This window comes from Macaca fascicularis, chromosome 10, assembly GCF_037993035.2.
Source record: "Macaca fascicularis isolate 582-1 chromosome 10, T2T-MFA8v1.1".
In the NCBI taxonomy this organism is placed as follows: domain Eukaryota; kingdom Metazoa; phylum Chordata; class Mammalia; order Primates; family Cercopithecidae; genus Macaca; species Macaca fascicularis.
This window is the reverse complement of record NC_088384.1, coordinates 18,815,546-18,837,804: the sequence shown is the minus strand read 5'-3', so window position 1 is coordinate 18,837,804 and position 22,259 is coordinate 18,815,546. Positions and strand designations below refer to the sequence as shown.

At 47.8% G+C, this 22,259-nt stretch overlaps 2 protein-coding genes across 8 annotated transcripts in view; one reads left to right on the top strand and one right to left on the bottom strand.

The window, feature by feature from the left end:
• The window catches only part of SYN3 (synapsin III), a 548,186-nt gene that overhangs the window by 286,785 nt on the left and 239,142 nt on the right, over positions 1-22,259 (bottom strand). The gene's annotated exons all lie outside the window — the stretch shown is intronic.
• Positions 10,103-22,259, top strand: part of TIMP3 (TIMP metallopeptidase inhibitor 3) — a 61,685-nt gene continuing 49,528 nt past the window's right edge. The window contains exon 1 of the mRNA XM_045364294.2: positions 10,103-10,520. Within this exon, the coding sequence (XP_045220229.1) occupies positions 10,400-10,520 (121 nt within the window). The 5' untranslated portion in view covers positions 10,103-10,399. The remainder of the gene's footprint in view (positions 10,521-22,259) is intronic.

Sequence of the window (22,259 nt, the reverse complement as noted above, 5' to 3'; positions counted from 1 at the left end):
TTCTTATTTTCCAAATGCTCACCTTCTGCTTGAGAAGGCAGGGTGGTGGCGTGGTTAAGAGGATGGGCTCTGGCTTCCGATTCCAGCACCGCAGCATACTGGCGATGTAATCTTGAGTAAGTGACATAATCTCTGTGTACCTTAGTTTTCACTGCTGATGGAAAGGGATGGCAATGGTGATCTCATCTACCTCATGGCTTTTACTATAAGAATTGGTACAAATTAATATATGCTAACTGCCTAGAAGAACACCTGGTACCCAGCAGGCACTCTATAGGAATTAGTTAAGACTATCAAGTGTTTTTTATTCTCTTTTGCCTCCTTTCTTCCAACCCTTCTTTGAGTATTAATTACAAAGTCAAAGGGGATATAAGCACATGCTCTTTCTTTACAAGCACAGGTCACTAGACTGTAGGCTACTTGAGGGCAGGAGCTGTTCTCATTCATCTTTATACCCCTGGGGCCACACCCTGGTATACATAATGCTCAGTGAGAATTTACTATGTGCCAGGCGCTGTGCCATGCATCTTATTCAGCTTACAGTGTTTGATCTTCATGAAAATCCTACGAGGTATGCATCTTTCCTCCCTTTTACCACGAGACAGCTGAGGCTCAGAGAGAGGTTAAGGAACTTGTCCAAGGTCAGAGTGAAAAAGCGAAGAAGGATTAAAACTCAGGCTTATGACATCAAAGGCCTTGGTTGGTTCCTAACCTCCCTGTTGGGCTGCCTTCTAGAATATTCCATGGGAAATTTTGAGAGATTGTTAAATCCAACCCACTTGGTTTTACATTTAAAGAAAGGAGTCATTGATTTACTCAAGGTCACACAGATATTTTATGTGGTAGGACTAGGATAGTAACCTGGTATATTGCCTCAATCTCATGTTTGAAATTTCTGGAGGAAATGAAGCCAGGTTCATTAGCTGTTAAAATAGACTGATGAGTATGCCACCAGCTTGCCTCTGGGTTCTGGGCCCTATCTTTGTAATACAAATGTAAATTTCCTATGGCATCTATCAAAATTTTGAGTAAGGAAGGACACGCCCACACCCCTAGAAATTGCCTGCCAAGTCACTTCTCCTGCCTTCTCTCCATTGCAAACCAAATGAAACAGAGATGCATCTCACTTGCCTGCTGATAAAGCCCCCTCCCTGGCCATCAGAGGTAGGTACTATACTTCTCTCTGCTTGGCTGCATCAAGAGCTCTGAGCACTCAATGAGAACCCAAAAGATAAAGAGAAAATCACCAGTGCTGCAAATGCCCCAATGAGCCTGTGGGCACATTCACTTTGAAGTCTTCAGAAAGAGTGCTGGTTTGGAAAGCGACCCCTGCATCTGAATCACAGCTCTGCCACTTCCTTGCATGTAAGAAACTGAACATGCAATTTAACTTCTTTGAGCCTCAGTTTCCTTAAAATAGGCATAATACCATAATACCTAGTACCTATTATTAAGGGTTGTGAGGATTAGAGGGAATACTGTATTGGAAGTGCCTTGTACATAGCAGGTATTCAACTAATGCAAGTTCTTCTCTTTTACTCGTCTTAGAAACATTTTTCAGCTTATCATTCCAAGGTTGACGAGTTGCAGAGCAGGGAGATAATTATTTACTGATTATCTCTCATGGACCCAGCACTGAATTAGAGCAGCCTGTAGTGACGGGAAGATGACGAGGACTAAGGGGTCTGATTGTTTGTTTGCTTCTGCCAATAATCTGGTGTCTACCTCTCTAGGCCTGTTTGTGTATCTGTAAAATGAGGGAGTTCAACTTGGTAACCCACAGCTCTCTCCTAGTTCTGACCTTCTGTCTTACCATGATATGAGTTCCTAAACACCTCCCTGCTGTCTGGTTGGATAGTTAGCTCTACGATCTCATGGCACACTTGACTATCCCACTGTAGTTCTTACCACCAACTATTATTTTCTTGTCTTTTTCTCCCAGAAGACTGGGAGCTCCTTGGGAACAGGTCTATGCCTTGTTCATGGTGGTATCTCCAGGGCCTAGCATGGAGTAATAGACATTCTGTCAATGTCTGGTGGATATCTGAAGGAAGGAGGGAAGGAAGGAGAGGACCCTGTCCCTTTCCTCCAAAGACTTGGTCATCACACTATGACACATAAGATGTGAGGCAAATGGAGATTGTCAGTGGAGGATTCATAATTAAGGGCACACCCAGAACCTGGAAACAAGGTCGTCTGTCTTACTGAAGCCATACACTCATGCACCATGCTTGTGCTTAGCCATCTGTGGTAGTAAATCAACATACAGCAAGGGCAGATTTGAAAAATCTGGGAATACCAGAGCCCAAACAAGTTGACCTGGGGGTAATCTTTCAGTGGTGGCTTATATACTAAAATGTAGAAGCTAAATGAATTTCAATATTCTAAGTGCAAAGAAAGTGTTGCGGAAGAGAAGGATAGAGTGGCCAGCCTGGTGCCGAGAACCAAGAAGATCCAAGAGCCCGCAGTTGGCATTTGTGTGTCCAGCATTGCCACTGTTCAGGAAGAGAGGCTTTGGCCAGTGGTTGTGAGCACTGGCATTTCCTCAGCAAAGCTTTTGCTTCCAGGAAAAGGAGAATTCCAGGATATCTCAGCTGAAAGACCCTTCCTATGATGCCCTCAATTCCTGTGTTCTGAATCTACATACACCAAAGCAACCTTCTGATGAGAAACTAGCTTCACATGAAGCTCTTTGTGACGATCAGGAGGAAAATATGGGGGTGGTGTTGAGATGAGTCCTCTAGCCTATGTGACAATGAAATACCTCATGAGAAACAAGCCCAGTGGGATTGTGGTTGGTTTGTTGGGCTCTTAGAATCAGTCTGTGAGACTGATCAACTGAGAGAGCCTCATCTAGTTGAGTTTCTGGACCCAAGGAGCTGGATTTCAGAACCTCTGTTGGGGTGAATGTGTGAAGGCGATACTCTGACTCCTCCTTTTCTCCACTCCATTCATTGGTTAGTTTATTCCTTTAATATTTGTTAAGTGCCTACTATGTGCATATGCTGTGTTAGGCAGTCACAGAAGTACCTGGATTTGCTCAAAATGTAGAGGAGAACCAGGGATATCAACCACTAGGGGCAACAGAGTGTGTGAGGAGCCCAGCTGGAAGCCTGGAGGACCCAGTGTGGGTGGGAGGTGAGTGAGAGAAGAGGAGAGGCCTGAGAGGGGGTGGTCCATTCTGCTGGGGCAGAGAGAGGACCAGAAAATATTCACTAATTGGTGACTCTAGCTGAATCCTGAAAGATGAATATGTGATTCCTGGCAGATGAGGTGGAGGAGGGTAGGGGAATACACTGGCGGCGGCTGGATTCCAGGCCAAGAGTGCATTGTGAACAAGGCTCAGAGAAACCGATAGCTGGCATATAAAGGGTTGGAAGAGGGCAGCATGGGTTTAGAGAGATAAGCAAGAACAGGGCCTGCTGTTGTATAACTGCAGGGGCAGCCATCTCATTGTATTCTCTGTGAAGAGGGCCTCCTTCAGCTGTGGACCGTGGGGCCCTGGGGAAGAGCCAGATCACAGAGGGCCTTGTTTGTCTTTGGAGCTTAAGACTTTGTTCAGAAGGCCACGGAGCACAAGTGAATCATTTCAAGCAAAGAATAGCATGCTTTCAGATTTATATTTTAAAAAATGTACAGAAGCAGCAATGCAAAGTTGAAGTTGAAAGACTATGGGGAGGGTAACCAATTATGTCACTATTGAAATTGTCAGGAAAGAATCCACGGGGGCCTGATCCAAGGTAGAAATGGTAAGCCTGAGAGGAAGGGATGGTTAGAAGACATGTGGATAGTGAGAATCTATAGGACCTGGTGAGTGATGGTGTCATCCTCCAGAATGGGTAACCCCGGAGGGGACTAGGGGAAAAGACAATGAGTTTTGGACACCTGGAGTCCGAGGAGGCCATAGGATCTCCAGGTGAAATTGGGCAGGAGGAAGCTGGAGATAGAAGACAAGCAATCAGATGGACACTGTTGCTTGCAGTTTGCACTCCAGTGCACATAGCATGGTAGAGACCATGGGGGTACTTGGGGTTGGCCAGGGAGAGTGTGGAGGCTAAAAGGGAAGGGGGGAGAGCCAAGAACAGAAAATTGGGAAAAAGCTACATTTTAATTTCAGGAAGAACCCGAGGAGTCTGCCAAGAAGACTGAGAAGGTACAGTTGGAAAGGTAGAAAGCGAAATCCCAGAGAGAGTAGGGTCTCAGCAGCCAAGTTTAAATAAGGATGCCATCAATGGTGTTAACTGCTCTTTGGACTGTCCCCACATCACAGGACAAGACCATGTCAGTTCCAGCAGGCTCCACTGAAGAGAGCTCATGTGCCTTGGAGAAACAAGACCTCCAGCCCAGTCTAACAGGAGACCAACCACATGTCCATCCCATTCCCTCCCAGGGCATGAGAGCGCCTGCCTGAGATGCTCATGTGTATTCTCTGTGTGAAGCTGTGCATGCAACCTTCAAAGAAACCACAAAGGAGCTACTCGTTTTTAAAGGAAAAACACATGAACTCCAGAGCATAAGGAAGACATTAAAACAGGGTTGGGGAGAAGTTCTTCCCCTTCCATTTCATATTATCCTTCACAGAAATAACTGACTGCTTGAATATATGGCCATTAGAACACACATACACACACATACATGCACATGAAAACAAGAACTGGAATATTTGACTCTGCTTTCCATTTCCCACCACCCTAGATAACACAGGATACAACACGGCTTTACTGCACACATATGTTTTCCGGCTTAAAAACACTGGGAGTAGATCCCTGTCGAAAGAAATATGAAAACCTCAGGATTCATGCGAATGTAGCCAGAGACTCTTACGGAGGGATCTTCACTTTGATGGCAGGGCTGGGGGAGAGCTGGGGCAATTTTACTGCCATGAAATTGGCTCCAGATGGAGGCAAGGAAAGGTGTTTACCCCCTGCTGGTGTCAGACACAGAGAGAGCCTGCAGTACCTAGCATCTTAGGCTCAGAATTGCCCAGTGGTAGGCAGTAACCCCACTGAGGGTCTGGCCAGGGCTCAGAGGGATGGGTGGACCAGGCTGTCTGTTGCTTGGAAAAGGCCATTTTGAATATAATGACTTTCACATGGACTGTGGGGCTTGGGGGAAGGCATTGTGGCTAGGGTCTGGAGGGGAAGAGGGAGGAAAGCAAACAGGAGCTTCCCTATGAGGCAACAGAAATGACAGCACCTTCTCCAGGTTGAATTTCCAAAACCCAGCTCTGCCCTGGAAGAGTGGGACTGTGGCATCCTCTGCAGTGTTCCCAGACCACCCTAAGGCCCCCAAACCAATGATTCACAACTATGTTGCTTCCCCAGAGAGCATCTCCCCCTTTGGTTGACATGTGGCCAGCTCAGGGGTGGAGGAGCTCCGGCAGCCACGAACCCAGACGGGATGTTGACTGAGAGCTTTGTGGCCATGGCAGATGGGAGGGGTGAGCTTCACCCACTCAAAGGCACCCGCACCCCACCGATGAGTGTGGAATTGTGCTCTCCCGCCCTTGCAGTGAGACGACCGACCAGGTCTGCAGACTGAGCAAATGGGTGTTCTCTGGCTTATAGCGCCCCCTAGCACTGGCCAGAGGGATAGAGCTCCGTGAACTCTCCAAGGAGCCACCACCACCTGCCTGTCCGAATGCTGGAAAGGGGTCGGTGGTGCTGATCATTGGACCCATTCAACCCATACTTATTAAATTCGTTGTTACCAACACTTGATCCCTGTTTACTAGGGGCTTACAGTCCAGGAAGGGAAACCGGTGGGTAAACAATCACATTAGAGTCAGCTAAGTATTGTCGAAGAAGTTAATACAGGGTGTTGTGGGGATACATGGGAGAGGAATCAGAGGAGGTTTCCCGGAGGAGGTGACATCTAAGCTGAGGTCTGAAGGATGTGGAAGAATTCAATAACTTCTGAAGACCAAAAAAAATGGAGATAAAAAAGACTCCTTCCTAACCTTTTAGTGCTATGATCCAAGAGACAAACGAGCAGGTGAACACACAACTACCCTGGGCTCCACCGGAAGCCAGACCCCGTCTCTCCGAGGACTTTGGCATCACAATCTTCTCTGAAATTCTGTTTTCAGCATCGATTCTTGGGGGAGGTAGCAGTATAGGAACTCAGTGTTGGTTGAGAAACTGATGGATGGTCTTCAGTCTTGGGTACGTTCCCTTGTGTCAAACCTGTTTAAATGGCAGGACTCATCTCCCCTTCAGAAGCATTCACTTGTCCTTCAGGATTTTCCGTGGAACCTTGGAGTTTCTGAGGCGAGAGGGATCCTAGATACCACTGAGTTCTATCTTTCATCCAATAAACACAGAAGTTGACACCTGGACAGGCAAAGTGACCTGACTAAGGCAGGTGCACAGCTATTCCGCAACACTGGGAATGAATCTCAGGTATTTTGATTTTTTTTTTCCACTCTACTCTCTTTTCATTTCCCAGAAACAAAGTTTTCATGTGCCTTTCTATGGTGATATGTTTGGAATGCATTAGCTAGTAATTTAGGAAGGGAAAAAATAGATAAACCTGTCATAAGGATAAACCTGTATTTCTTCTGATTGGCTCAGAGGGCGATTATTATCATAGTAGATAATTATTTAATCCATGTATGTAAAAGTTCTCTGTGGGCTGAGCACTGTACAAAGAGACTCACACGAATCTGTCTGCAGATCGGAAAAGCAGATACGAGATCTGTGAATGGCTGGGGTTTCCAAGGCCACAGTTCAAGCATGGGCCACACCTTACAGCTTGGAGGACTGAGCCCTGCAAATGGGCACGTTCCTTCACCTGTCTGAACCTTCTTTTTCCCACATTTAAAACAAGGATGGGTAGTTTCTGAGGTCCTTTTTACGACTTCTCTTCCCACAGACTCTAGCATCCTATAACTTGATACACAGAGGGTGGATATGAACTCACCTTTCCTAGAAAAGTTCCAGGAAAGGGAATACCAGGTCATCCTGGTACGTGGGTAGACGGGCCAGATAGATCTTGAAACTTATTCAGTTCTTCCCAGATTTATAAATCTATCATTGTTCTTAGCTGTCAAGGGAAAGCAGGAGAGCCTGCATCTTCATTCTTTTTTTTGTTTTGTTTTTGTTTTTTTGAGATGGAGTCTCGCTCTGTCGCTCAGGCTGGAGTGCAGTGGAGCGATCTCCGCTCACTGCAAGCTCCGCCTCCCGGGTTTACTCCATTCTCCTGCCTCAGCCTCCCGAGTAGGTGGGACTACAGGCGCCCGCCACCACGTCTGGCTAATTTTTGTATTTTTAGTAGAGACGGGGTTTCACCGTGTTAGCCAGGATGGTCTCGAACTCCTGACCTCGTGATCTGCCCACCTCGGCCTCCCAAAGTGCTGGGATTACAGGCATGAGCCACCGCACCCAGCCTGCATCTTCATTCTTACCGTTAGCCTCAGGTTCACCCCACCTATCTTATTAAGTGGCATTGAATAAACAATTCTTACATATTATTAGGCTCATGGACACCATGACATCCAGACTGATGGGTGCCTGCTGAAGGGGGTGACCCTAGCAGGAGGACTGCCCTACGCAAGGATTCATGGAGTTTGCTCTTTCTTTTCCTTACGGTGAGAACCAAACTGCCTTCACACGGTTGGCAGAGGGGAACTGACTCAGGTTAGGAATAAGAGAGAACATCCCAACTGAAAAGCTCTTGGAATTCGCTGAACTTCAAGACACTGTGTGGACCAGCTTAGGATCAGGAGTGAGAAGAAATTAACCGAAAGGTGATTTCATTACTTTTCAGCTGGAAAAAAGATCAGATTACACTTGTGCTTTCATAATTAAGTAGCTGCCGGAATAAAACGCTTCCGATGCTTTCTATGAGAAAACTGCTGCTTGAAGTTCAGTGGAAGTTATCTACTTGATACTTAAATTCCAGGCAAGGCCTTCCGTTGGAGAAAATATCGGCACTTTGGACAAAACTGTAAGGTGAAAAGAAAGAGAAGAGAGGGCCTCTATCATGTAAGATGCTTATCCAAAGTGGATTTGGTCTGGAAAGTCTTCTAAAACCTTCCACATGACTGTGGAATAAGTCATGTGGAGTACGGGGATAAGCGAATCTCTCGAATTCCACCACGTACGCCCTCATTCAACCTGGATCCTTAGAGTGGCCTCCAGGGCACTCTTTGCTCAGGACTCAGTCAGCTGTTGGCCACACCCATGCTCTCCAGTCTCCTGAGACCCTATTTGGTTCTCAGAGGGCTAAAAGGCAGTGTGGTTAAATATCTCAGGACTCAAAGTATTCTTACTGTGGTTGGAGAAGTGATAGAATCACACCCCATAAAACAATGAAAACAGTGCTAGAAAAACGTCGAGAGACAGAAATATCTCTAAGAGTCAGGCCACAGTTAGAGTGAAGGCAGGGAGGGTTTTTAAAGCTGGGTGGTGGGCCGGGGCGAGGGGGACAAGTCAAAATCATGTGGAAACTGGTTTCCCTTTCCTATGGCTAAAATGCTCAAACAGGAGAAAGGAGTTTCAAAAATGTTCTTGGAAATAAAATACCATCTCTCACGAATTCTTCGGCCTCTGCTGTCCCAGTGTCACTTCTCTGAGATGTAAACAGAGGAGTTCTGAGAAACAAGCTGAACTTGCATTTCTCCCTGTTTCTATTTGTTCCAAACTTGTAGCATTTCTAACAGGATGAAGTGGAAGAGAAAGGAAAAGAGACGCAAGTGTAGAAAGATGGAAGATCCCAGCTGCAAATGGCCATTTGCAGTTAGATGGAACAGCTGCTGATGTTCAGGGAAATGCATGTCTCTCTTCAGATGGGAAGGGGCAGTGGAAAGGGGTGACTTGAGTTCCTGGCTGGCCACCAATCATCCCATCTTTCTGTGTGGGTTCCTCATCTGGAAAGTGGCAGTGATACTTGTGCTTGCTTTTCCTATCTACAAAGATTATTGTGAGAGCTATAAGGTGAGGTACAAAATCCCGCTTTTAAAAATACAAAGCAGAATCAAGATGTCAATAATAAGGATAGTAATTGTGTTAGTTATTTGCAATCATCCATTATAGTTAGTCATCTAGGATCCTGGATCATTCTCCTGGTTTTACCAGAGTTTTGGATCAGCTCACCCCCAAATCCCTTGCTGAAGGGTGGAGCCCTGTCAGCCATGGGCGGGGAACCACTTCCTCTTGCCTTTCTACTTTCTGTCTTCCAAACATGCCCAGGGCCTTTGCACCTGCTGTTCCCCCTGCCTGGTACCTCTCTCCTGTGGCTTGCCCCATAGCTGATCCTTCTCTTTGTCCACTTCTCAGCGAAGATGGCACTTCAGGGAGCCCTTCCCTTGCTGTTACAGAGAGAGCAGCGCCCTCCCCAGTCACGTCCAACCCTGAATTCTGTTTTGTTTTCTTCATAGCCCTAGCATCATAGAAAATCACCCTGTGCATTCGTTGATGTGCACGGGGGCAAGGGCTTTGTGTTGCTTAACCCAGCATCCTGAACCGTGTTTGTTGAATCAATACAGAACCCCGTTTGCTCTGGGGGAGCATAGAAAAACAGTCTTCTGCAAACAGCAGATGGCTTCCCATATCCCAGAGAGTAAGAACGAGAGAGAAAGAGAGAGACAGAGACAGAGAGAGAGAGAGTGTTTGGGTCTTCCTCCTCTGTCCCTGCTCGGGGTAGCAGTCAGCATTCCCCCACTGATTCCACCAGGCTCAGTCAAGGTCTCTAGGACATGGCCACCCCTGACCTGTGTAAACGGTCCTGCTGGGGTGGGTGGGTGGTAGTTCGTTCTGGTTTGGGTCAGAGGCACCCAGTGGCCCAGGTGAGCGTGGGGAGAGGGCGCAGACGAGAAGGGGCACGAGGGCGCCGCTCGGAGGACCCAGCTGCAAGCACCGGTCCCGGCCGCGCCCCAGCCCACCCACTCGCGTGCCCACGTCGGTATTATTCCCTATAAGGATCTGAACGGTCCGGGGGCGGCCCCGCCCCGTTGCCCCGTGCCCCCGGCCCCGCCCCCTTTTTGGAGGGCCGATGAGGTAATGCGGCTCTGCCATTGGTCTGAGGGGGCGGGCCCCAACAGCCCGAGGCGGGGTCCCCGGGGGCCCAGCGCTATATCACTCGGCCGCCCAGGCAGCGGCGCAGAGCGGGCAGCAGGAAGGCGGCGGGCGCTCAGACGGCTTCTCCTCCTCCTCTTGCTCCTCCAGCTCCTGCTCCTTCGCAGGGAGGCCGCCCGCAGAGTCCTGCGCCAGCGCCGAGGCAGCCTCGCCGCACCCCATCCCGTCCCGCTGGGCACTCGGAGGGCAGCGCGCCGGAGGCCAAAGTTGCCCCGCACGGCCCGGCGGGCGAGCGAGCTCGGGCTGCAGCAGCCCCGCCGGCGGCGTGCACGGCAACTTTGGAGAGGCGAGCAGCAGCCCCGGCAGCGGCGGCAGCAGCGGCAATGACTCCTTGGCTCGGGCTCATCGTGCTCCTGGGCAGCTGGAGCCTGGGGGACTGGGGCGCCGAGGCGTGCACATGCTCGCCCAGCCACCCCCAGGACGCCTTCTGCAACTCCGACATCGGTAAGCGCTCCTGGTGCCCCGCCCGAGCTCCAAGCTGCAGCCGGGACTGCAGCGCTGCTTAGGGAGGCAGGGCGAGCCCCACTCCTTTCCTCTGCCCCAGGAGAGGGGCAAATGGGGTTGGGACGGAGTGGAGAAACTCGATGTCCTTGGGCGGGGGCGCTGGCATAACTGAGAGGGGAAGATGCCCTGCAGAGGAGGCTCACAGTGGCTGAGTGAGCCCCTGGCCGCCTTTGCTTTCCTAACTTAGGGCGTGGGGTTCCTACTGGTCCTTTTGACATCTGGAAAATGTCCCCATTCACTACTAACGAGGAAGGGCTAGAAGAGAAGGGTGAGGAAAGGGTGGGTTCCCCAAACTTGGAATACTAACTAAAGTGCTGGGAAATTGAATAGTTTAAAAAAAAAAAAAAAGTTGCCAGCCATGTGCACGGAAAGTTGCAGGAGAAACTCGGAGTACTCCGAGTCTGCATCATCGCCTGCGCCCATGAAATTCATTCTTTTCACTGAGACCCAACCCAGCTGCAGGCTTCCCAAGCAAGCGCTAACTGAGCTTCTGGGACTGCCAAGTTTGGGTGGATTTAAGGGGGAAAATGAGGAGAAAGCTGTGGCGTTGACCCACCCCCTGGAGGCACTGTGTTTGAGAGTGCTGATAGCCAGCAGAAGGTGGCGTGTGCGAGGGGTCACTTACCACATAGCTGTGAAAATTCACAGGAAGGCTATTTTTTTTTTCCTTGAATGCATGTGGGGAGGGGGAGAATGGGCAGTGGAAAACAGATTTGTCACCAAAAGAACAAAGCTGCCAAGGGGTCACATCACGGTGACAGTTCCAGACTGGACTTAGTGTCTTGAGTAGAGACACCCTGTAAAGAGTAGACCTCCTACTCCTTAGCGTGTATGGAGGGCCCCGAGAGCATCCTGGGAGGCTTGTCTGGGAGTGTTTGGGACAGTCGTGTTTGGATGGCCAAAGGCGGAGTGGCATCTGGGAAACATTTCTCTCCTCCTTTCCAGCCCATAAAGTGTGCAAGTCCAGTGGCCCTCCTGGGAGAGTGTGTGTGTTTACGCGCTGGGCTGGGCGGTGGGGTGGGACAGCCTTGCCGCCCTCTGCCTGTGTCGATTCAGAGGTGAAGAATGGAGCGTGTGTGTTTTAAGTACAGTCATAAAGGAGAAGGAAATTTTCCACTGAGTCTTGGGTGAGGGACTCTACCAGTGTGTTGTGGTGAGGAGGGGGAGGAGGCAGGAGCTTGGCAGGGGAGACAGTGGAGGCCAGGAGGGGCACTGCTGGTGGGCTGGGCTGAGCCTAGAGGTCAGAGTGGGGGTGTGGTGACCAGAATGTCAGTGCAGTTGGCAGCTGAGGGTGTTTGTGTGACCTGAGGTCACCCTTGTAAGAGGCTCCCTGGGGCCTGCAGGGAACATCCTCCCCTCCCCCTCCGGGGGAACCCAGCTGGTCCTGGGTTTGTGGATTGCTTAGAAAGATCCTTTTGGGCAGCCTGAAGCCTGGGGAGGGTTTTCCTCCCTCTTCCCGTGACCACCTTCACCCACATTCCACTTATCCTTTCCCTCCTCATCCCAGTTGGTGACATTCCCACCTGATTAGTGTGGGGAGTTGCTGCTACAGCTGAGTTCCAGTTTTGCCCAGGGGGAGCGCACACATGCGGCCAGGAGGCTGGCAGGTGGAATCAGGGTGTGCAGGGGTGCAGCCCAAGTCTTTTTCTGCTGGAAAATGAGCTGGGTGGGTTCATCTATGTTTTTTTGGTATGTAGTGGGAGTGGGTCCCCATTCTTCCCCCTTGCCCTTTGCTTTGGGGTTTCTACCCTAGAAATTGATGACGGAAAAGTGCAAACAGCGTGAGTAGATCCTGCTTCCAATGGGGGCCTTCCCGTCTGTTTACTGCTTAGGTTTCCTGCGGTGGGTCTGAGCGATGCAGAAAGTTTCTTACAATTTCTCTGGATTGATTCAAGAAATAGCTCCCTTGCTCCTCTTCATAAATTTCCCAGAGAAAAGCTAAGTTACCAGGAAGTACCCAAAGACCAGGAGATTATGGAATCTAAAAGAAAAAAAAGAAACAAAAAATCTTCGATGCTCTGGCACAGATCCCAAATTGTTCTGCCTGGCTTTGGTGCACTGCACTAGTGGCAGGGATGAGCTAATGCTTTTAAAATGGGAGGTGTGGGTGTGAGCTGCTTGCCTGCCGACCTCCCTCGCCTTGCACAGCAACCTGCTGGCATCCAGTACTTGGCTCCCAAGTTTCCTTGCTCAGAGCCTTTCTGGTTTCCAGTCTGGGTTGAAACTCTGTCCATTCTCTCCCTCAAAAAAATATGAAGGAGCTCCCCATTCCTTGGGACCTGCACCACCCCACCAGTCAACTTTGTAGCCCCCTAAAGGTGTTCATGCAAGCCTGTCAACTTCCTCTTTTAAAACCATCATGGTGGTTTTCTCTTCATGGCTTGGTGCCATGTTGGCCTAGCAAAAGGCACAGGAGGCCTGGCCCGGCCCTCTCCCGGGGGGCTGCCTGATGGCCTTTCCCTCTCTCTCTGCTCATCCACAGGTGTCTCTTTCTGTCTTTTTTTCCCCAAAGTCCTAGGGCCTGGCACGGCGTTCTGGGGGAGGAGGAGTTAAAAGGTGTTTCTATGGCAACTCCAGGCCCTGTACCCTATGGAAGTGTTTAGGAGAATAATAAACTACATGACAACTTATAAGACACACTGTTGGGGAAAGAAAGGGACTTGGAAGCAGGCAGGATGTCTATGGCCCCCCCTCCCTGGCCAGTCATTGCCCCTGAAACTCCTGACAAAACCTTAACTCTAGAAGAGGAATGGGAGGGGGCTGGGGATGAAGGAGGCAGCCTCAGCCAGGGCAGATCCACTCTGGCAGCTCTGTCCAGCTTAGGAAGGGCTGGGCTGTGCCAAGGGCTTTCTGAAAATGTTCGTGCGTGAGTGTGTGTGTGGCTTCTGCAAAGGTGGCGGGCAGGCCTGAGGGGGGTGCAGCAGAGAGAGAGAATTTTGCTTCAGAATGCCAAGTCCTTCTCTCCTCCTCTCCGGCCACCTTTGCATGGGAGGAATGGGGCTGTAGGATAGAGCATGTTTGGGGCCTGCCTCTGAGCCTGTTGGGAATTTGAGCATGAGGCTCAGCTGGGGGGCCGGCTGCCAGCCCCAGAGGATGGCCCCTGGATATCTCCAAATTGTTTTGACAGGGGCCAGTGCCAGCAGATTTTTTTTAGGATCAGATCTGAAGTTGTCGTTTTAGCAAAGAAGCCATTTTCAAAGAAACCAGATCCATTCCCTCTCCCTCTCACACACAATGACACCTCAACACTGGGCTTTGCAACTTAAGGAAAATAGAAAGAGTCAGACTTTGGAGAGGTGCCAGCACTTGGTAGGGCAAGTCTGGGGGACCCAGGCTGTGGATATCTTGGGAACCATGGAAAGAGGAGAGCTGTTATCCGGCTGGAGGAAGGAAGAGGTATCTCTCAGGCCCCTCCTGGTTGCAAGCACTTCCCAAATGCCATCTCTTTCACTCCCTCCCCCGCCCAGCAACCTTAAGAGTAGGCATTGCACCCATTTTTCAGAAGGAAAACACTGAGGCTGAAGAGACTGTGCTTGCCTACGGCCACCTAGTTGCTAAATGATACAGCTAAAACATATTATCAGTTATACCATGCTTCAAAAATGTGTCAACTTTCATTGACACATGATATTCTAAGGTGACCAGGAGATGGAATGGATGGTTAACATTTGAAGAATGCCTTTCTTCTACATTTGGGTTTTCTTTAAAAATATGAAGACAGCCAAAATGGCCAGAGGTTTTAGTTAAACATCATCTTCAGGGAGGGAGAGCTTATTGTTATTCTAGGGCATCATAGAGGAAAACTCTAATGTTCTTTGGATATTAGAACTGGAAAAGACCCTTGAAGCCATCAAGTCTCAGTAATAAAAGGACCTGGTTTGTCTCACGGTGGCCCAGGGAGAAGTAAAGTTAATAGAGACAAGCCATTTCAGGGCTTCAAGACTTTTCACTTACAGGTGGGAACGAGTTAGGGGTCCCCAGGGGAAGGTACCCAGTCTGCCAGTGTGGTGGGAGGAAAGCCAGGGGGGTAGTCAGGAGACTGGGTCTCAGCTGGAGAAGGTGCCCCTCGGACAGTTCTGTGTCCCTTTCACAATCCCTGGATAGATAAGGCTAGAAAAGTGGCCACAGAAGTAGCTTGGGTTGAGGGATTTTTGTTTGTTTTGCAGGAACAGCAGGAATCATTCAGCTCCACTGCTGAATGGCACATTCCAACAGGTTCATTAATTAAAAACAAAAACAAAAACACAATTCTCCATTGCATTTGGCTTTTACCATTCCAGCCAGTATGGACAAGGAGGCCGCTTCTTCTACCTTTTGTCGTAGTCAACTCCTGGGTGGCCTTGAGAGGCAGGGTGGGGTGGTGGAAAGGCAATGGGGAGGGCGGATCCGAGCTCCACTCCTTCCTCTGGGGCTTGCTGGCTGTGTGTGCCTAGGCACATATGGGCAATCTTTGAGCTTTAGTTTTCTTATTTATACAAGGGGAATAACAATTTGTACCATCTTGGCCTGTTTTATCTACATTTTAAGAGCTACAAGTATATGCATGCATTCTATGTCCATGTATGTATCTCTGTGTATATGATACATTGCTAAATGATATATTTATGATCTATGATATATCCATTTCTATTTATCATCTATCTATCTATCTATCTATCTATCTAAAATCGGAGAAGAGTAAAATCTTTTCTGATTACTTTTTCAGAAAAGTGTGTTACTTGTTGCACACTTTAGTTCCTTCTCCAAATCCTTTTCTTCCTATACATTTACATACATAGGCACCCATAGCAAATCTATAGTTTTTCTCTTAGAAACATGAATAGTAGAACACTAAAAATAGTGGAATACCACATAATATCACATATAGTATTCTGCTTGTTTCCCATTCAACAATGTGTACTTGAGATCTTTCTACTTAATATATTTATAACTGTCAGAGGGGCACCTTCTCTAGATGGTACCCAGTCTCCTGACTGACCCCTGGCTTTCCTCCCACCACACTGGCAGACTGGGTAGCTCCCCCTGGGGACTCCCAACTCATCTCCACCTTTAAGGGAAGAGTCTTGGAGCCCTGAAATGTCTTGTCTCTATTAACTTTACTTCTCCCTGGGCCACAGTGAGACAAACAAAGTCCTTTTATTACTGTGGATTGATGGTTTGGAGGATATATACATATATAAAAAATTTCTTTTATGTATTTCATGAGGTTATAATTTTAAACAGCTAATAAGTATAGAGTGATTACTATGTGCCAGGCATTATTCTAAGTCATTAACTTACATTAACTCATTTAATGCTCTCAGTTTTATAAAGGAAAGTGTGCTATTTTCATCTCCATTTCACAGCTGAGGAAACTGAGGCTTAGAAAAATGAGGTAACTTGTTTAAGGTTATACTGCTAGCAAGGAATAGAGCCTGTATTTAAGCCCCTTCACCCTGGCTCTAAAATATATTCAACAACTATACTATAGATCACATTATACTATATCATATTATATATGTTACTACATACTCTTATAAGTATATAATGTACGTTTTCCATTTTAATAGTTCCTGCCAATTTGGCCTCCACAGTGGCTGTGTTAACATAGTTCTTTTCATATATGCAACATGAGGGGATGGAGGAGTATTAGAGCCCTGTGCTTAAGAGACTTCCATGCTTCTCTCAAATAGAAAAACAATTTATAATTTTTATTGACTTTTTCAGTTTTTTTTTTCTTTTCCTTCTTTTTGTCTCCTTGAAAGGGAGCAAAATTAGGGCCATGAAGATCAAGTTAATGGGAGTATTTTCATAGGGCGAGGAAGGCTGCAATGCCAGGAAAGCTGTGGTCCTTGACTTGTTGCATGTTGGAGTAATTCGGTTGAAGATAGTTTTATTTGTGTATTTATTTTGCTTTCATAATAAGCAATGGACCATTTATTATACCAAGTTGTTTGACTTTGAGGACTCACATGGACTCAGGTTCAAAGGTATATGTGACTGTGTTTTGAACACACATACACAGGGTTTTGCTTTCTGACTCAAAGCTGTCCACTGGCGAGGCTCATGGTGGCAGCAAGGGCACTCACTGCTCTGTCTCCCTTCTTGTTGCATATGGATGGCGCTTGGGTGACAGCGGTGGGATGGTCACAAGGAGGAGGATGGACTGCCGAGAGGGAGGCTGGGTGGACCCCAGCCAAGAAGGACACTGGAGTCTCATTATTATGGGAGCTAGAAGGGCTGGTTTAGGAAAGAATTCCTGTTCTGATGCAAGCTCTTCAGTGGACTCTTAGGAAAAAGTATCATCAAATGGCTTTTACAAGGGCCAGTGTGGACCCTGCCCACCTCATCCTCATAGTCTCCCCACTGGTTTGTCCTGCTCCAGCTGTTCATACTCTGTCTCTCTGGCTCTTGGCCCGTGACACCCCCTCGGTTTTGAACACTCCTCATGAACTTCTCCTTCTCTAGGTCTCCTTTGGTTCCTTTCCCTGATCACTCCTTGGCATTGGTAGCAGATGAACAGTCATAAACTGTGCCCACATTTTAAGCATGCTTAAAAATGCCATCTCTAGTAAAAGCCAAATTCTCCAAAGCTGCATGGGAAGCTCCCAGAGGGGATCATTCTTGTGCTGGGAGAGAGAACTTAGGGCTGTGTGCCACCCAGAGGGATGCACCTAACCCACTTGAGAGGGAAAGCACCCACTACGCTCTCTGCATTACTTGATAAGTCTAGTCTTGTCTTCTGGTGGACATGATACCCTAGCACCCTCCCAGAGAAGCAAGTGGAGATTTCTAAATGCCAAGCCTGCAGGAGATCACAACATAATACTGTAATGACTTTTCACGGTAAGTGTGGTGCACTTACTATGTGCCAGGCACGGTCCCAAGCTCCTTACTTGCGTATCAGTCATCCCAGCTGCCTGATGAGCCGTCTCAGGCTAGGGAAGCCAAATGGCTTGCCCCAGCTCACACCACTTGCAACCTACACTTGCTTAGCCTATCTCCAAAACCTGTGTTTCCAATCAGTCTCTTGTATAGACCAAGGGCTACAACTTTTTAGACTTGGGAAGATTCTACCCATTTTGTGACCTCTCCACGTGAGTCTTTGGCTCCCCACTGTTGGGCAGCCCCCGTCAGTCTGCTTATCTTTGGTTTTCTTCCTCTCCAGATATGCCTTCCCTGCTGTCCCCAAATTTTATTACTGTATAGTCAGTTCTGGGATCCTAACATAACCAAGCCTCATCTCCTAACCCAGCACCCTTTCAACTGTCTCAGTGGTTCCCAGCCTTTTCAACACTAAGGAATTTTTTAAAATTAATTTTTCCCTTCAATGAGTTCTGTGTTTGGAACAGTTATCCATCACAATTTCATGTGTTGAGTGTTGATTAACTTTCCATTAAAAAACAAATTAAAATATAACTAGAACTGCTGATACTAGCCAGTCATTCCTCTGACACAATCAGCTAATATACTAATTAATTACAGCCCAAAGCAAGGACCGGTTGGTGTTTTCGTAAGCCTGGGAAGCTTTCTCATGGGTTCCTGGGTGATTGCGTTGTCGAATTTGGGTTGACTTACTGATATGCCAAAAATAGCTCCTGCCTTCTTTGGTATATCGCTGTCCTTTGCCCCTCCTGAGAATGGTGCTTTAGTTTCATGCCAACTTAGCATCTCTTCTCCCCGTGGGCAGGTCCCATGCACTTACTGCCATTGTCACTTCTCCCTGTTACCCACAGTGCTGGCACCATGCCTGGGATAGACAGCAGGTCGCTGATGTGTCCTGGTTGAGGTTTCTATCCTTTCAGAGGAGGTGATATGAGTTCAGGTATTTTCCTGTGTTCATGTCTGGCATCCAGGGGTACACAAAGTATTGATTCTAGCTAAAGGACTTACTAAATACTGTTTGACAGGAGGTCAACAGGTGTCTATCTGGGCTGCAGTGGAACTAAGAGGTCTTTTTGTTCAGTTGTTAAAAAATTAGTGTTTGTGGCTGCAGAGGGGCCCCAGAGAACCTTTCCTGATCCATTTAAAGGCCACCTATATGGCCAGGATGGCTTTGCTGTCACAGAAGGGACGGTCCACACTACCCAACACTCAAGTCTGATTTATGTTCATGTAAATCCGATCACCTAATGGTGGCATCCACGCCTTGGAGACAAGAAACTTTAAGTGTTTCCAGGCCTGCAGCCACCTGGCCTTTTGTGGGGGTGGGGAAGGGAAGGAAAGCTGTAGGATCCGGCCTCAGAGAGCCCAAGGTAAAGTTCAGTTAGTGGAAAAACAGAGCCCTAGATGATTGGGCGAGGCAGGGGGTGGGTGTTGAGGAGCGGAGGAGAGGGGAAGTCCTGAGCTGACCAAGCCTCCAAGAGCCATTCCGGAACCAGAGATCTTAAATATTACATGGCAATTATCCCCTCTGCCTCTGCCCATGAGGGTGCCAGACACAGGGCCGCCCGGCCGCCTGCAGAGAAGAGCTGTTTCATTCAGAAACTTCAGGGCTCCTGCAATCCCTGGATTAGGATGTGGGGATGGTGAGTTTCGCAACCAGGGTCAGATTTCACGAAGACTTACTTTCGTGACTTGAGGTGTTTGACTAAGGTGTTTGCATTTCATGTATCAGGAAGGGCTCCCTTTTGACTTAGACTTTATCATTATGAATAAACTCCCTGCCTTTTAGATTTGGAAACATAATAGCTCTCGTGAGCTCTGCTACTCCCAAGCTCGGGCGGGTTCTTTGCCTCAGTTTCCTCATCTCTAAAATGGGGGGACATATATTATGTACCACGTGGTAACTTCATTGGCAATTAAGTGAAATACTTCACGGAATGTTTAGCACTAAATATTCCTTAGTGTTGAAAGGCTGGGAACCACTGAGACAGTTGAAAGGGTGCTGGGTTAGGAGATGAGGCTTGGTTATGTTAGGATCCCAGAACTGACTACACAGTAATAAAATTAGGGGGCAGCAGGGAAGGCATGTCTGGAGAGGAAGAAAACCAAAGATAAGCAGACTGAGGGGAGGCCCAACAGTGGGGAGCCAAAGACTCACATGGAGAGGTCGCAAAGTGGGTAGAATCTTCCCAAGTCTAAAAAGTTGTAGCCCTTGGTCTATACAAGAGACTGATTCCTGGCACAGAACAGCTCGATAAGAATAAGCATGAGCTTTTAGTAGTAGTGTTGTTACAGAGCAGAGCTGATATTCTCACTTCACTTTCGGTAAGGAAAAGGGGGCTCTGAAGTGTGATGTGATGTTTTCCAGGGTCATATACAGACAGCTGAGCTTCAGAGTCGTGGTTTGACCCCCCCACCTCCAAATCTAATGTGTTCCATTTTGTCACGGTGCTTCCCACGGGACACAGAAAGAAACAACAAAGTTCCTACTCTATTTTCACAACTCTTCACATTTGAGAGTCTTAAGTCCATTTGATCTCATTTGATGACAACCTCCCAACAAGGAAAGCAGGATGGCATTGGGGGGTCAGTCATAGTTCCCAGTTAGTGGATGTCAGTACTGAGAATGGCGGGGTTCAGTGGCTTAGCCACATAGCCAATACGTGGAATGGGATTGGAACCCATGTCTTCCGAGGCCAAGCCCAACACTTGTCAAGGATCTGGTGCTGCCCTTCCCTCTTTAGACAGCTCCCACTGATAAGCAGAGGTAGAAGTCACTGGAGTAGCCAAAGAGAGGGCCCTAGAAATGGATTGGTGACAATGAACTTGGCTGAAGAGTCAGCACCTGCTCCCCTATCCACTGCCAGGGCTGGGAGTTGCAGTGTGGCATGGAGGAGGAGCACTGGCTGGAGTTCGGAGGCCTGAGGTCTAGTCCTAGTTCATCATCTGACTCTGGAGTCCCCTTGGTGATGATGACCTCCCTGGGTTTGGTCTCTTATCTGTAAAACAGCAGGATTGGCTCTATGTGGTGTGTATTTCACTGAATGCCTACTATGGTCAAGTTTTTCTGGCTCTAAGTTCCCTTGGAAAGGGCTCTCTACTTTAGCTGATAACTGAGCACCTAAATCTGTCAACGACACCCTTTAGTAGGTAACTTTGTTAGAAATATGGTCTATTAAGATAAGAGCCAGGATTTCTGTGGTTGCAAAAGTGGATGCGGGCTCTGAACAAAACCTCTAATGAGCTGAGATACTTTATCAGATGACATATTTGACCACCAAACTTCCTGTTGGAGCAGGGCTGATTTGCCAAACAGATAGCAACCTTGCAGACTTTAGTCGATGGTTAGAATTAAGACTCAAGGTCACTTCAGGGCCTGTCATTGATCGCGGGAGGGCTTGATAAAAACTGAACCTCATTAATACCACTAGAGAAGCTGATGGAGAAGAAGTGGGATTAAGACTCAATACTCATCAAAATAAGGCTTTCCTTATCCACAGTCTACCTGAGAAGTCCCTCACTCTGGAAAATGTGGTTCATGGCTCAGCTCAAACATTTTCCGCAGCTGAGAGGACTTCTCTGTGGAAGACTGGCTCAGATGAACACATGAGTGATCCGATGGAACTTTTGTTTAAGTGAATGAGGAGGGCGTTTGGAAGACACAGATCAAATGTGTGCCCCACTGGGCAGTCACTATCTGCTCCCTGATAGGGAGAAACCCCAGTGATGGGACAGAAAGCTCCAAAGATCCTGAGGAAGTTTGGAGGGTCAAACTTCACCACTGGAAGGACTGAGAGATCTAAGAAGCTCAGAATCCAGGTTGGTCTCCAGGCTGCAGTTCTGAACAAATGGGTGCAGTGGGAAAAAGCTTATACTTGAGGTGGGAAGGTAGGTGTGGGTTCCAGTTCCTTTTTTGGCGGATTCTCTTTTGGCCTGGATTTTCTCACTTGTCATCCAGGCCTTGTCACAAACCCAGTGCCTACAGGGACCAGGCACAGAAGCTGGATATTTGAGTATCAGACGTACTGGAATATTACTCACTCCTGCCAAATATGTATATGGTTCCCCATTCTCTTGGTTTCCATTTTGGAGAGTTAAACAAGTACTAAAAATGATTTCTTTGTTATAAGACAAGCAATAAAACAGTAGGCAAGTGTGATGATAAACAGCATCTGAGCTTTGGCTTTGGAGGTGGGGAGACAATAGAGAGTGGCAGTAACTGTGGTGAACCGTACAGTCTAGGTCCCTTCTGGAGGGGCAGCTGCTGTCCAGCTCCAGCCTATTAGGATGTGAGTCCAGTGATGCCAGATTTCTAGTCTCTTAGGATAAGCAAGAAATCCGAATGTTTAATGTAACATCTTCTGAAAAGACACACACACACACACACACACACACACACACACGGACCAAACAAAACATGTCCATGGGCCAGATTCAGCCTTATGGGTCACCAGTTTTGTGACCTGGAATCCATTTGATCTCTAGAATCACCTTTCAATTCTCAGATCTCTGAGTGAGTAATACCCAATGTTTTTTTTTTTCTGGCAAAATGTGTCCTACGCTTCCCACACTTTCTGAGCTGGAGCACAGGTTCTGGAGTTAGACCACTTGGCTCAAACCTTGGCCTCATTCATGGCTAGCTGCCTATCCCTGGACAAGGTAACTCTCTGGTCTCATTTTTCCTATCTGTAAAATGGAGAATGCAATAGTGCTTTTAACCTCATAGGTTGTGGGAGAATTCACTGACATAATGGAAATAAAAGGCCTGGCTTATTGCCTGATATGTGGTAAGGACCTGATAAATGTCAGCCACCA